The sequence below is a fragment of the Schistocerca gregaria genome, chromosome 3 (assembly GCF_023897955.1).
Source record: "Schistocerca gregaria isolate iqSchGreg1 chromosome 3, iqSchGreg1.2, whole genome shotgun sequence".
NCBI classification, from domain to species: domain Eukaryota; kingdom Metazoa; phylum Arthropoda; class Insecta; order Orthoptera; family Acrididae; genus Schistocerca; species Schistocerca gregaria.
In genome coordinates this window covers 849065839-849080326 of record NC_064922.1, presented here as the reverse complement: position 1 = coordinate 849080326, position 14488 = coordinate 849065839, and the positions used below count along the sequence as shown (strand labels likewise).

At 36.7% G+C, this 14488-nt stretch overlaps 1 protein-coding gene across 1 annotated transcript in view; it reads right to left on the bottom strand.

The window, feature by feature from the left end:
* Positions 1–14488, bottom strand: part of LOC126354765 (U3 small nucleolar RNA-associated protein 6 homolog) — a 119806-nt gene that overhangs the window by 57042 nt on the left and 48276 nt on the right. The window contains exons 4-6 of the mRNA XM_050004658.1: positions 10881–11063; positions 6909–7091; positions 4639–4775 (exon numbers count right to left, since the gene is read on the bottom strand). Of these exons, the coding sequence (XP_049860615.1) occupies positions 4639–4775; positions 6909–7091; positions 10881–11063 (503 nt within the window). The remainder of the gene's footprint in view (positions 1–4638; positions 4776–6908; positions 7092–10880; positions 11064–14488) is intronic.

Below are 14488 nucleotides of genomic sequence, written 5' to 3'. Positions count from 1 at the left end.
TTATCACTTAAGCTATATATTACTACAGTTTTCTGTCAAATACAGCTTTGTATCCATATAGAATTTAGTAGTTGATACATAATTAGACATACTTTATTTTACAGACTACAAGGTTCACTTTTTTCTTTGAAAAATTACCTCAACATTTTATGTATGTCTTATACTTGACATTAATATAAAAATGTGCAGTGTGTTATTTAATATTCCCACAAGTCCTAAAAATGACCATATATTCAATGCTGGGGGAAATGTTTCTCTCTCTGGCACACTGGATTCAACTGGCAGCAACATAACACTGATACAACAAACATCAGCTGCAGGGATTCACAAGCTTGCTAACACTGTCTCCCTCCTGCCCCACCATCACAAACCCAGAACACTCTAGCCTATGATGCGTCATTGCAATCTACGGTGCCAGTGAACCTGAACTAAAAGTAATTTGTGTTATCAGTAACATCACAATAATTTTGTTAGTAGCTAGTTTCATAATGGGAAAAATAAAAGGTGTTCATGGATGTGAGCTATAAACTGAAAATAATAGCATATGCAGAGAACATGGAAACAAGGCACTGAGTAGCATTTTGGCCCTCCACCAACAGAAAAAAACCATTTGCACTTGCTGGGATAGTGAAGAAGAAGTGACAAAAATAAGGAAGACCCTAAATGTGTGAATAGAGCAATGAACGCAACATTGCCAAAAATAAAAGATGACACATTGAAATGGCTTCAAGGACACTGTCAAAATGGCACTGGAATTCACATAAAAATGATTCAGATACAGTTTCATAAACAAGAGCTACAGTGGAACTTAACAGCCATTAAAGGTGAGGTTGGTTGGTACTACAGGTTCATGAAGCGCCATGGACATAGCATGCTAAGTAAAACCAAAATATCTCAGAAAATGCCACAAGAGTATGAAGAGAAAATAACATTATTCCATCGCATTACTATTCAGTACTGAAAAAAAAATCAGTATGGAACTAAACCACATAGAGAATATGGATGAAACTCCTCTGACATCTGTTATGCCGAGTACCAGAACGGTTGCCATAAAGGTGCTAAAACTGTAACCATAAAAACAAATGGGCATGATAAAATGCACTACACTGCTGTCCCTTCATGATGTGTCGACGATACTAAACTTAATCCCAAAATCATTTCCAAGTGCAAAACAATGTCAAAGCTTCAACAATTGATGTTCACATATGTGACAAGGATGGGAGGGACAAAGCTGTTATGAAATTATTGATTAAAAAGGACGAGAGAGAAGGAATGGTGCTTTACTGAAGAAGAACTTTCTTGTCATGCTAGATCAGTTTAGTAGCCACTTGAAAAATTCCATGAAGAGAAACTGAGATAGGGCAATACAGAGCTTGCTGTTATTAGGGGACGACTTATTTCACAACTGCAACCTCTTTACGTCTCAATAAATAAACCACTTAAAGTGTAAGTGAGATAGTACTGGAAGAAATGGATGCTGGATAAAACCCAACATGAATTGATGCCAACGGGAGCTTTAAAATGACCTACAATCAAACAAGTGTGTCAGGGGGATTTTAAAAGTCAGTTCGGCTTTATAAACTAAGAATTTTTTTTAGTCTGGCTTTGCAACCTAATAATAAAAATGTCAAACAATGGTTACTCCAGGTAGGTCTTCTTTAGTCTTAAAGTACAAGGTGTTTATAAATGAATATAGGGGTGTTTTAATGCTTTATAATATTTATTATATTAAATTTAAAGTCATAAATGATGTGTCAAAATGAAAGTTTAATGTAATAAATATTATAAAGTATTAAAACCCCGATATTAATTTATAAACACCCTGTATTTGGATGTAGCGCATTATATGTAAAAATATGGAAAGACCCATTATTGGTAATCAAGCCGTAACAACTGAAAATATCTAAAAGTATGCTAGCAGAGCAATGCAAAAAATTGTAAAAGCAAGTCACCAGCACACATCCTAAAGCCTTGTTTACACGCCAACATTTGGTTGCGCCACTCGTTGCACACAAGTGGTTTCATATATGACAGACACAGCAACACCAGTATACACTTCAGTTTTATTGTTTTGTGGGTCCCAGAGTCGTGTCTGAAATGAAACTTTTGGCAGCTGCACGTCTCACGAGTTGTGATGGGAGAGCGTGTAATCACTGCATACGAAAAATATAATCATGTTTCTATTCGTGACTGGATGAAGAAAAGACGTCAGCTCCATTGCTCAGCATCCTTGCTGAAATAATTTATGACGGAAGATCCAAGAATTTCTTTTAATTATCTTAGAATGTCACCACAACTGTTCACGTTTCTTCGAAACAGAGTTAGTTGTGATATAAGGAATAAAGGTTCTGTAATGCATGAAGCACTGTCGCCAGAACTGAAATTACATACCATATTGTGTGCATTACAATAGAGGACACTCAGTATGCTACAAGATACAGTTTTAGTTGGTGATGACACTTTTTCATTAACACCAATAATTATTAACATTAACAGTAATAATTGTTAACATTAGCAACAATAATTATTCGAAGCAAGCCGTATTAAGAAGAGAAAGGTTTGCAAACTACTCTCTTGAAGATAGATATGTACAGTGACAATATTTCAAAATTCTAACATATGTGAACGGGGAGCACTGCAGCGACGTTTTAAATAGATGAATATTGAATAAAGAATGCAGCTTCTTGAATTTGTATAGCCTTCCCTCCTGTCAACAATATTCCTTAAAGAGTTGGCCAACTCCAACGATGGGATTTTAGTCTTCTAGACTAGAGCAGTGCTACAGCTAGAAGTATACTTGCTTGTATTTTTCTTAATTCAGTTGTATATGTGCACCTAACTCAATAAATTTTGCCCTGCAGCTCAGATACTGTCAAACCATCTATGTTATAATTGCACATGATGGTCTCAGCGGCAGCAATATGTTGTTTATTTTTTTTAATCAGCATCACTGAAATCCCACAAACACCTACGCAAAGCATAGACATTCACAAAGCAAACATTATTCTCTATTACCGACTTCATATTACAGTTTGTCTACACTCTATGAACACACATAACCTCAAAACTCATGCAACTAATGTCGCCAATGTTGGAACACACGTAAAGTGTTTAATTTCACAAATGAGTTGCACAAATGCGCGGCATGCATGCACAGTGGTTGGTAGTGCAGTTGCCTGCAACCTATTGTCATCGTGTAAACTAGACTTAATGAAATTTAACACACCAGCAAAACCGGTGTCTTACAAAAGCACTGCTTGTCTAACATTGAATATTGCTCTGGGATTCTTAACATGTAAAATTAATGCAGGAGACAGGTAAGATCCAACATTTAAAGCACGTTTTCGTTTAGTGTGTGCGAGAGTATCAGAGACACTCAACAAACCTCAGTAGTAGATCTTAGAAGTTTGAGTGCACTTTACGAAAGTTCTCAAATATTTTATTTCTAAGCTTTTTGCCTCCATGCCTTCCCCAAGTTGATTTAAAACTAAGTTCTCACTTTTACATAATCTGTGTAAAACCACTGGAGAGTTTTTTATTCCCATCCAATCCTTTCATTTAGAGGTATAGTAGCACTCGTTAACTATTGATATACCATTTCCCAACATTTTATTTAGTTAAATTCTTCAAAAAATGGCATTTTTTGGAAACTTTTAGTTTCCTGGGTACTTTGAATCATCATATTTTCATGGTATACAAGTCCTAATACAAGACTTACTACATACTGAACTCGATCATCATAAAAGTTCTTTGAAAATAAATCATTTTGTTGACTGAAGGTGAAATCTTGTACCATTTCTGAATATAAATGAACAAACTTTATTAGCAGTAGATCTGTTCATTTGCTTATCTGCGAAACCTGTACAGAAGTTGACATATATTCTGCTGGGCTTTTGTGCCATCCCAGGAATGTTAACCGGTGATTGGTGTCATGACATACAGAGTGATCAGAGGCGTCAAAGAACCATGACGTCAAGGAAGATTAATAATGTAAATACTGATGTATGAAGACTATTGTTTTTTGCTTTTTGTTAAAATGAGATGTACCTGATTAACTTCGGATCACGCTTGTAATCAAAGGCATAATGGAAACCTTCATACAAATCAGAGTTGTTGAGTTCTAGTTTTTGATATAAGTGGAATTCTTCTGAAGACATAAGAAGTCATGGATTCACAGACTTCTCAGAGCTGAAGACCAGCAATGAGATAATTTTAATTCTGGTTCACATTTTGCATCCTGGTGAGAAAATTTTACTTGTCCCATTAATCTGTTGACACTCAAAATGTTCCACGGGATGAAATTTCAAATTAACCAATTTCTGAGTCATGAACCACAATCTGAGTACATATCGATTCTTGAAGGTTAATGATAATGATGGTGGTGGTGGTGGTGGTGGTGGTGTAGAAACTGCTGCATATACAACTGGGAAGTAGAAAGTCTTGTAATTCCTTCTGGTTTTACCAAATTCTTTAAAAGTGCATGTTCAGTTGATTACTGTGTGTGTGTGTGTGTGTGTGTGTGTGTGTGTGTGTGTGTGTGTGTGTGTACTTGTTTTCATAAGATGCTATGAACATTCTTTTCCGCTTTAGCAATTGACTTAAGTGACACACCATTGAGAGATGACCCATCATACATACTTGATGATTTTCATCTGAAGTCTATTTGTGAAGTCAAATTCTTTTGCCACAGCAAGGAGACCAATAATGAAAGAAACTTCATTCACTTTCTTTACTGCAGATTCGTAGATGACCTCTGCAAGTCGTCCATCAAGAACCTGGAAGGAGAGAAAATGAGTTTCAATTGGCACTCAAAATAAAGTAACTATAAAGGTTGAGAAATAAATATGAGAAGAAGTAGTAATCTTCTGTAAAACTTTACTAATGGCTGTAATTTTCAGCAACTGTAGTATTTTTTACAGGATAAATTTCAGTCATCAGTTGCAAGTAAATTTTAGTATGCTTTACTGGTTTCAACAAATTAATTTATCATCTTCAGAAGCTTAGTTTACCAGATATCAATATCTTCTTCATAGAAGGATAATGCCTCAGTATGGCCAGAAATTTGCATATTGTACGTGATTATTTTAAACACGGTCTGACAATTGGCAAACACATACAATACGCAAATTTCTGAAAATACCATGGCATTATCTTTCTATGAAGGAGATATAGACAGATGCTAAACACTAAAATTTACTTGCAACTGATGATTGAAATTTATCACGAGTATGGTACCACGTCATAATGTAAAAAAACTACACTGGGGAAACCAATGTTTCCGCCACAGTTACAGTGGCCTTCTTTTGGGTCTACTTGTGACCCAAAAGGAGGCCACTGTAACCCTGGCCAAAACATTGGTTTCTCCAGTATACTTTCTTACACTATGATTTGATACCACACTTGGAAAACTTTATGGTCCAATGAGTGACTTTTTCTGGTTTATATTTATTAATCAATTGTGTGAGAAAACCTATATCATATAATCTAAAGAATTCACAGATAATTTCTACAGGATGGGAAAACTAAAACTGGGCTGGAAAGTATTTGTAAGACTAATGAAGAACTGACCCTTATTATTGAAAAGAGAACTTCCATCACAGAAAATGCTGGAAAACATGATTTTGATAAACCAACTGGTTGCTGTCACATGTCTCTGAATGCACATATCCCACATACTCTGTCTCAAGATCGTGCCTGTGCCATTATGTTTGAGAGAAAATAGTTTCAGTGACAATTAAATTAAAAAAAATAAAGAAAGGGTGCTCATGATAAAACACCACATATTCTCTTTTAAGTGTTATGCAAGCAAAGCAAATTCATGATAAACTTGTGTGGAACTGCCTGTGCGAAAGTTAAGACCCATTGTGTTTTGTGAAAACCTCCAAATAAATCACAATGCACAACTTCGTGGCTAAATGGCATAAAACCAGCTGTGTAGCAAATTAAAACCACAACTGTGTGAAATGAGTTTGAACACCACAAAACAATGCTCAAGTGAAGAAAAGCCTGTAACAAAGTCAAATAAAATCTCAATGCCATTTATCATGCAGGTGGGAATTAAAGAGATCATTTTGTTCAAACATTATCAAGAAGTATCTGCATCTGTATAGTTATAGGTGTACTGCTCTGAACATGGTTTTTTTAAATGTGTGTTACTGCATCCAAAAGAACTTTCATGTGTTGAGTTCTGCCCTTGTGGTTTCTGAGGGAAAAGGAATCAGAACTTCTGGCTCATAAGTTTCTCATTTCTTCAGATAAGACTTGGCCCAGCCTGTCAGGATGTGTGAACTCACAGAACATGTCCCATTATGTATCAGAAAATCCCCATCACTATGGAGGGCCACTGCATAATATCAATATTGATGTTTGGTAAGCAATGTCTGGTGTCCCCATCTTAAATCTATTTCTCCACCAAACTGTTAATGCTAACCAGTAAGGCCAGGAACTGTTTAATACCTATGCAGATCAACTCACAGAAGATGATGAACTCTATAGATATTTTCAGCAAGATGGGAAAAGCTCACGCTGCCTTGACAACCTTGTGGTGAGTGCATAAAGCGTTCGGTCACAAGAGGACAATCAGCAGAGACAGGACAATCTCCTGGCCATCTTGATAGCCTGGTCTCGCTCCCTCTGATGTTCACCTATAGGGAAAATTGAAGGATCAGGTGTACTCAAATAATCCTCACTTACTAGAAGAGCGACAGCAGAACAAAGTTTGATAAATCGAGCACAGCACTACATCGACATCAATGGTGGCCATTCCCAGCATCTTCTGTGATGTTCGTAGACATGGGTCACTCCTGTTTCAGTCTTATTGTAAATATTTTCTGGGCCAGTAATAATTTTGCCTATGCTGTATAAATTGTGTAGTGCTTCAAAAACATTTAGCCAAATTTTGAAATCACCTCATCGATTGCCTCATCTTGGAACTGCTGTGTTGTGGATATTTTGGAGGTATCTGCTGCACTCTGCGCATCTCCACTAACAGTTGAAGGAGCATCTGTGGCAGCTGCTGACGCTTCCTTTTCTTTTTTCTGGTCCAGCTCAGCTCGCAATTTTTTAACATAAGCAAGTTCCAAATGGAATGCCTACAAAAGATAAAGGTAATATACAGATTATAAAACAAAGTTTTGAAGTAGCTTAATCACAAATAACTGCATTATTATAGAATACAGAAAGACAAATCCCACATTTATGTTATAGATAGCGTTGCCACCCATCCAGTTTTCAGTGGGATGGTCCCAGAATTTAAAGTACTGCCCAAGATCCTGAGTAAAAGGACTCTGGAGACACTTTTATCCCACCCTGTGTTAAATTTGTTAATCATGCGAACGAAGAGAAAGAATAAAAGGTGCATTTCCTCAAATAGAAAGAATGATGTAAGAATTTCCCCCTTCAATCACACGATTCAAAATACACCTTTGTCTGTCAAAATAAGGATTACCCGTAAGTTAAGTTCCGGCGCATTTCACATCAAGTATGAACATTTTAAAATTAGGAAAGACTGGTGTTTGGAAAACATGATACGTCCTTCCTCTAATGAAAGGGTTTGTCAATTTCATCTGTTCTGAAGAAGAAAGTTAAAAAGATATATTACTTTCAACAAAGACTGGTTAGAAGACCAAGGTTTTTTTTTTTTTTTTTTTTTTTTTTTTTTTTTTTTTTTTTTTTTTTTTCACATGACGGAAGAAAGAAAATTAGTTCAAAGCAAAGTGTGCGATTTGCCCCGCCACATTTTCAATAAAATTTTAAGGAATAAAAGACATAGTGGCTCACCAGAAGACACAAAAATAGATTCTGGCATAAAAAGCAGTGTCATAAAAAGAAAACAATACAACTTCCTTTATGAAGAAGCACACATCTGAAGAAGATGCCACAATAAGTGCTAAAGTCGCATCTGCCTGTCACAGCGTAAAACACGGCCTTAACTACAAGTCATTAGCTTGCCAAATGAAATGCATCATTACCTGTTTCCATACAGTAATATTGCATCTAAAATCTTGTGTGGAAGAACAGCTACCTCAGAAAATGTTATTGGCCCATACAATCAAGATGTAGTCACAGGCACGCTTCATAAAGCCTTGTATTTTTTTTGTGTTCGCAGATACTTCAAACCGATGAAGAAGACGAAGAAGAAGAAAACTCCCTTTTGCAGTTCAGTAATCTTCCAAGATTTTTAATTTCTCTTTTTTATGTCAACTTTGACTGAACTTATTACACTGCCTGTAAATGTTAATTTAAAAAATCATTTCAAGACTTCCTTTTTTATTTTTGTATTGACAATTTTCAAACTAAATTTTGATTGTTTAGAAATTATAGGTACTACATAATATTTGTAGTAAACTGTCATGATTTTCTTCATTACGTATGATAGAGAAGTTGTGCACAGCTCAGGGTTTCTTCAAAGATGGTATCCCTATTTATAGAATCTGTAGATTTAGGAAATGTTCTTGACACTGTTGAAATTCCAAGTCATTAGAGATGAATTTAAGAGAGTAAAAAGTTATCTGCAACTTCTACAAAAACCACACTCCAGGTCTAGGAGTTAAAATAACATGAAAGGGAAGCAGCAGTTGAGAACAGACTGTCAGAAGTTGGAGGCCTACACCCTGCGTCACTCAATATTTATATTCAGAAAAAATAAATCAAACCAAGAAGAAATTTGGAAACGGAATAAAAGTGCAAATGAGCTGGGAAAAAAAGCTTGGAAGGTTTGCTAATAGCACTGCAATTCTGCCAGAGACAGTAAAGGGCTAGGAGGAGGAGGATCAGTTGAATAGTATGGATAGTGTCTTGAAAAAAGTTCGGAGACGACTATCATGAAAATTAAACCAAGACTAAAGGAGCATAGTCTATTTAAAATGGGTAATGCTGAGGGAAGCAGGCAAGGAAATGAGGCACAAAAAATAGTACATCAGTTTTCTAATTTGGGCATCAAAATAGCAACAATGCAGGAAAATATTCTGTGAAAAGGAGAAGCATGTTAATAGTGAAAATCAATTTGAGTGTTAGGAAGCCTTTACTGAAAGTATGTGTACACAACAAACAGTACAGAAAGAAAGAGACTGTAGGTTTTTGAAATGTGGTCCTACATAAGACTTCTGCAATTAGATGGGATGAGCAGACTGAATAATTAATGAAGTAGTACTGAATCAAACTGGGGAGAAAAGAGCTCATGGCACAACAAAGGTATAGAGGTTGACACCTAGAGAAAAAGCAACTACTATTCTGGGAATGGGGAATATGTGAGGATCGGGGATTTGAAAATTGTCAGAATCAAAGGGATGTAGGTTGAAGCAGCTGTGGAGAGATTTTGATGAATCAGGTTTAATAGAATTTTACATTTTATAAACAATATTTTTAAGTTAACAAACTGACACAATTTGAGAGACTTTGCTGGTCCCTTACAAATATGATTTTTTGTATAGCAAAAACAACACTCCATAACCACTGAAATTATCATAAAAATTACAACAATTAAAAAACTGAAGAAAGATGAGGAGGTGTTTCCAGAAGTGGACAATTATGGAGTCCCAGCTTTTCAGAAGTTATCCATGTTAAAAATAAAACCAAAATGTCATAAAGCAATTGTGTGCACCCAAAAGATACTTGTAAAAATGTACAAAGTACGACTGCTGAATGAGCCAAGACATATTCTTAAAATGTATCCTGTCATCACAAAATTATTTAAATTAAATAAAATGTTTAAATGGTGTAAATAGTTCTGTGACAACAGGATACACTTTAAGAACACGGCCTGGCTCATTCAGTAGTCATGCTTTGTAAATTTTTGCAAGCGTCTTTTGATTGTACTCAATTCTAATATGACAATTCACCATTGTGGTTTGACTTTTAATGTGGATAACTTCCCGAAAGCTGGGACTATGTAACTGTGTCTACTGTACAGAAATGTAACAATTATAAACATGATGACGCATCTATACTGATGTGAAACCAGTAGGTGCAAATAAAGCATCTTCATACAGCTGTGTGCCTTTTGGAAGCACCTCCTCATCAATCTTGACTTTTTAATTATTGTAATTTTTATGATAATTTGCATAGTTATCAAGTGTTGAGTGTTGTTATTGTTATGTGTAACATCTCTGAGACGTGGCTGTCCCAATCAGAAAGTTGTTTGTGCAATTTTATGTATATAGACTGAAGCAGTAAGTGAAAATTTGTAATGAGTACATGAATCTAACCTGGATTCTCCTTCTTACTAGGCAAGTGCATTAGCCACTACGCCATCTTGGCCCAGTGGATAGCACGACTGCACAGATTACCCTGGCATGCCTCCCTCCTCAATCAAAATTCTCACTGTCGCTCCAGTCCACGGTTCATGTGTGAGGAGGAATTTATAGTATACTGGGGCAGCAGTGAGAATTTGAATTGAGGAGGGAGACGTGCCATGGTAATCTGTGCACTTGTGCTAGTCACTGTGCCAATGTGGCTTAGCGGTTAATGTGCCTTTGCTGCTCCAGCCTACTTACACAAAATTTTTAAGTTAAACTCAAAAAGAGGAAATTAGATGTGCAGAAATAAGACAAAGTGAAGCACTCAGTTTTAAATTATGTGAAGACCACAAAACATAGGAAAAAATGAACTGGCCTTTCAGCTGGAACTGGACAAGATATGTAGGAATTTCCTGGATAAATTAAAACTGCGCACTACATCTATGATTTTAATAATGCCACCAACACAGAATGTTACAAGCAAGAACATTATGTACTGTACTTTATGCAACAGATGTCAGAAACACATGTTTTGATAATAACTAGCAGTACAGCAGTTCACGCAGAACATGACAAATAATAATCAAATCTTAACACTAAAGGCAAAAACAAAAAAGAACGGTAACTTTGTCTTTCTTGTAGTACCTCTGTGTATAGAAGTTTTGAGTCTGGGTGAAATCTGAGGCCTCGGAGAAGAAACTGCCGGGCACTCTCCACGGAATTACTCTCTTCGAATTCCCAACGAGCAGCAAGTTTCCACATTTGAGGTTTATCACTGTGTACCTGCACCATTTTAACCAGCATGCGGCTAACTGAAGCGTAGAAATGCTGCAAAATACAATTTCTTTAATTTGAATCAGAAACATATGATATGTGTACTGTATATTTAAATAAACCAGGTATAAAACAACAAAGTGTACAGCTAACAAATGCACTAAAACAAGTTTATAAATCACAGAAAGCTAGACAATAGCCCAGTTTCAGCCATAATGCACAAATTTACATTTCCCACTATTAGGTTGCTAACTGGGCACATAAGGTGTAATAGTCATCGTAGCAGATCCATTGAAGTTTGGATTTCACCACCATCGTACCTATACAGCTATCAACAGCAAGAAACCTCCATTTTATTCAGCATCTTTGGTACTCGGCACTCCCAATCTGATTTACACTGGTCCAAACATAAAGCAACACATGTAAATTTTGCAAGATTGCATTTATCTTGCCACGAAACACTATAAACAGGTGACAGTAAAGTAGAAACAAAGTCAAGAATACAGAATGTAAACAACTGCACCATGCATAATGAAAAACAAAAATGTTCTTCATTTTTTTTCCAATTTAATGGATGTGCACACACATTCCAACATCTGGTTAACATGCTCGGTGTGGGGTCTGACCACCTCTGGCAGTACTATAGGCCTGGCAATAATACGGAATGCTGTGAATGATGCCATCACTCTCATGTTGAGGCAATAATGCCCATTCTCCCCACAGAGCTGCTCACGAATCTTTGAGAGTGGTTTGTGGATGGTGACTTGGTGCAATCCATCTCCTAAGTCCATCCCAAACATGCTCTATGAGATTCAAATTGGGAGAGCGAGCAGGTCACACCATGTCTGCACTATCATTCGTTTCCAAGCAAATGTCAACCAACTTTGCTCTATCAGGTGCCTATTCACCCTTACAATTTCACAACGATGCGTCGAAATGATCAACATAATCCCTGCTCACCCCATTAGCAATCTGCCTTGAAACCAGTCTCTTTACACAGTTTTTGGGTCCCGAAATAGATTTCCATGATCCCTCCAGCTGCAAATCTGTCGAGAATCGCTCTCCAGACCACATCAGGATTCATCCATGAAAACAACACTGGCTCACAGTTCAAATGTCCGGGTGGTATGTGAAGGACTCAACGCTAGACATTTCCTTCCGTGAAGATGCATCAGAGGTACGCATACTGCAGGCCTCCGACAGTAAAAGCCGTTCTACCATAGCCTTCTGTACACTATTTACCTCTATACATTACGTCCAGTGGATGCTGCGAGGTTAAGATACCAGCTGCCAAGCAGTACTAAGATGGTATCGTCGTGCCCTTAAAGCCAAGTAACACATGTGTGACCTGCCCTGATCTTCAGAAGACAGTTTTGGTCTCTATAAACTGTCGCCACATCTGAGAAACAACAAAACGATTCACATTAAGCCATCGGGCCCATCAGTTTGCGTATGTCCTGCGTTCATTCTTCCTATGGCAAACCACCACAGAGAGCCTAGTGGGCATCTTCTCTGTGCCATTCTGCACTGTCTGAGACTGCGTACACAGCAGCTGTTGATGTGAGACTGCACAGCAAACACTACTCCATTTGATAGGTGCCTGAAGTCGTCATTGGTGTGGTTGACCATCAACTGGAATGCCATCTTCCATGCAGAACACAATGTATGGACATCTAATGACATTTTGTATGATTATATCATGAATTAGACACAAGATGGAGAAATAGTGGTTTGTTGCTTTAATTTTGGACAATAGTGTAGTTGGTAGACCCCAATGACACGTATCCCTCCTCCACATAGCCTGGTAATTTTTCCTAGAGCCAGGATCCCCCCTTTTGAGGAGAGAAGGGAGTGGCGCATCCAAGAGTGCAGTGTATTTTTGACAGCTTGCTGTTTCATGTGATGGTTATTTACCACTGAGCAAATGGTCCGAGTTGTAGCATGCTTTTGCATATTCCTCATCTGCTGCAGCGTCTTTGCAAATACAGTTCCAGGTAATATGAATAAGTGGTCTATTGGAGTGGGTAATTAGGTAGCAAGTGCAAGTGAATGCTGTATATACTTCTGTGGTATGTGCAGAGCATGTCCAGGCTAGGCTTGTGTATTCTGCCACTTAATAGCATAATGAGGGAGGGAGAGAGAGACTGTGCATAGTTTAGGAACAATATTGATACAATAATGTATTTATATAATAAATTTAATGAGATGAATCTATAGCACACTCTTTGAATCTAATTAAAGCTAAAACAGTTTTTTGGCATTTGTGTCAAAACTTGCCTTGTCCAAATAAAATTTGTGCTAGAGAAAGTTCTATCGATTTCCAAACCTCTCCTCTGTGAAAACAAATGACACTGATAATCTGAAATTTTGTCTGTATTTAGAAGCACTTAACAAAATAATTCTGATTGGGTATTAGAACCCTTCTCACAACCACAAACATAAGTTTAACCGTAGGTGAAGTTGAGACAAATGTTAACAAAATTAAAGTTAAAACTGAAATTTAAACTGACTGATTTTGATAGGAAAGGCAAATTCAAGTGTTATATACAGCTTTATGAGGTGTACAAAGAAGTTTTTCATTGCAATTTCTGCATAATTAGCCAAAAGAGGATTTGGCGTGATCACCAATTTAGTAACAAAGAAAGAGAGACTGTCAGTAGTCAAACACTGCGATTTAAGGTTTGTGAGGACAAATATGGCATGAAATATCAAAAATTTGATATCACCTCTCAGCCCTATCATTATTAATAATAATACATTAAGTTTTACATGGTATACATTTGTTAATCAAACTTTAAGCACTACAAAATATTGTTAATATCTTTTAATTTTGAAACTCTGTGCCCTTTTTCAAACATTTAACATAACCAAAAAATGGGCTAAGAGCAAAAACATTTTCAGAACAAGGGGAAAAATTATTTATTTCAGAAATAAACGTCAGAGTGGTTTTCTTCCCACCTAAATGGGCAGTGAGTAACCTCTCCCTCCCTCCCCCCCCCCCCCCCCTCCCCAAACCCTCCTTTTTTTTTTTTTTTTGCAATAAAAGGGTGTTGGGACAACTATGATTATTCTCTGACAAGCATTTAAAATATTATGATATTATAAAGAATTATACAAGTCCTCCACCACCCCTTCCTTGTATGTGCATTTTTAATTAATTTTTACTTTTTGTTGCCATGACTGATTTCAACTTAGGCAGCTCTCCATCAACTTCCTTTAGAATATTTAGTAACATTAGTGTGCATCACAGACCATTGGGTGGTAGAATTTTAGTGTTCTGTTGTCACTGTAACTATGCCAGTTTACATAAAATTCCACATAAACTTGTCATAATTTTGTATTAGAAATTAATCCAGAACCAATTATTACAGAACTTACTCATAAACAATACGATTACATTAACATTTAATTTCAAATATGCAACAAATCTCTCAGGCAAACAAACAGCATCCTATGCTACAATTTTAATGGATCTCGGT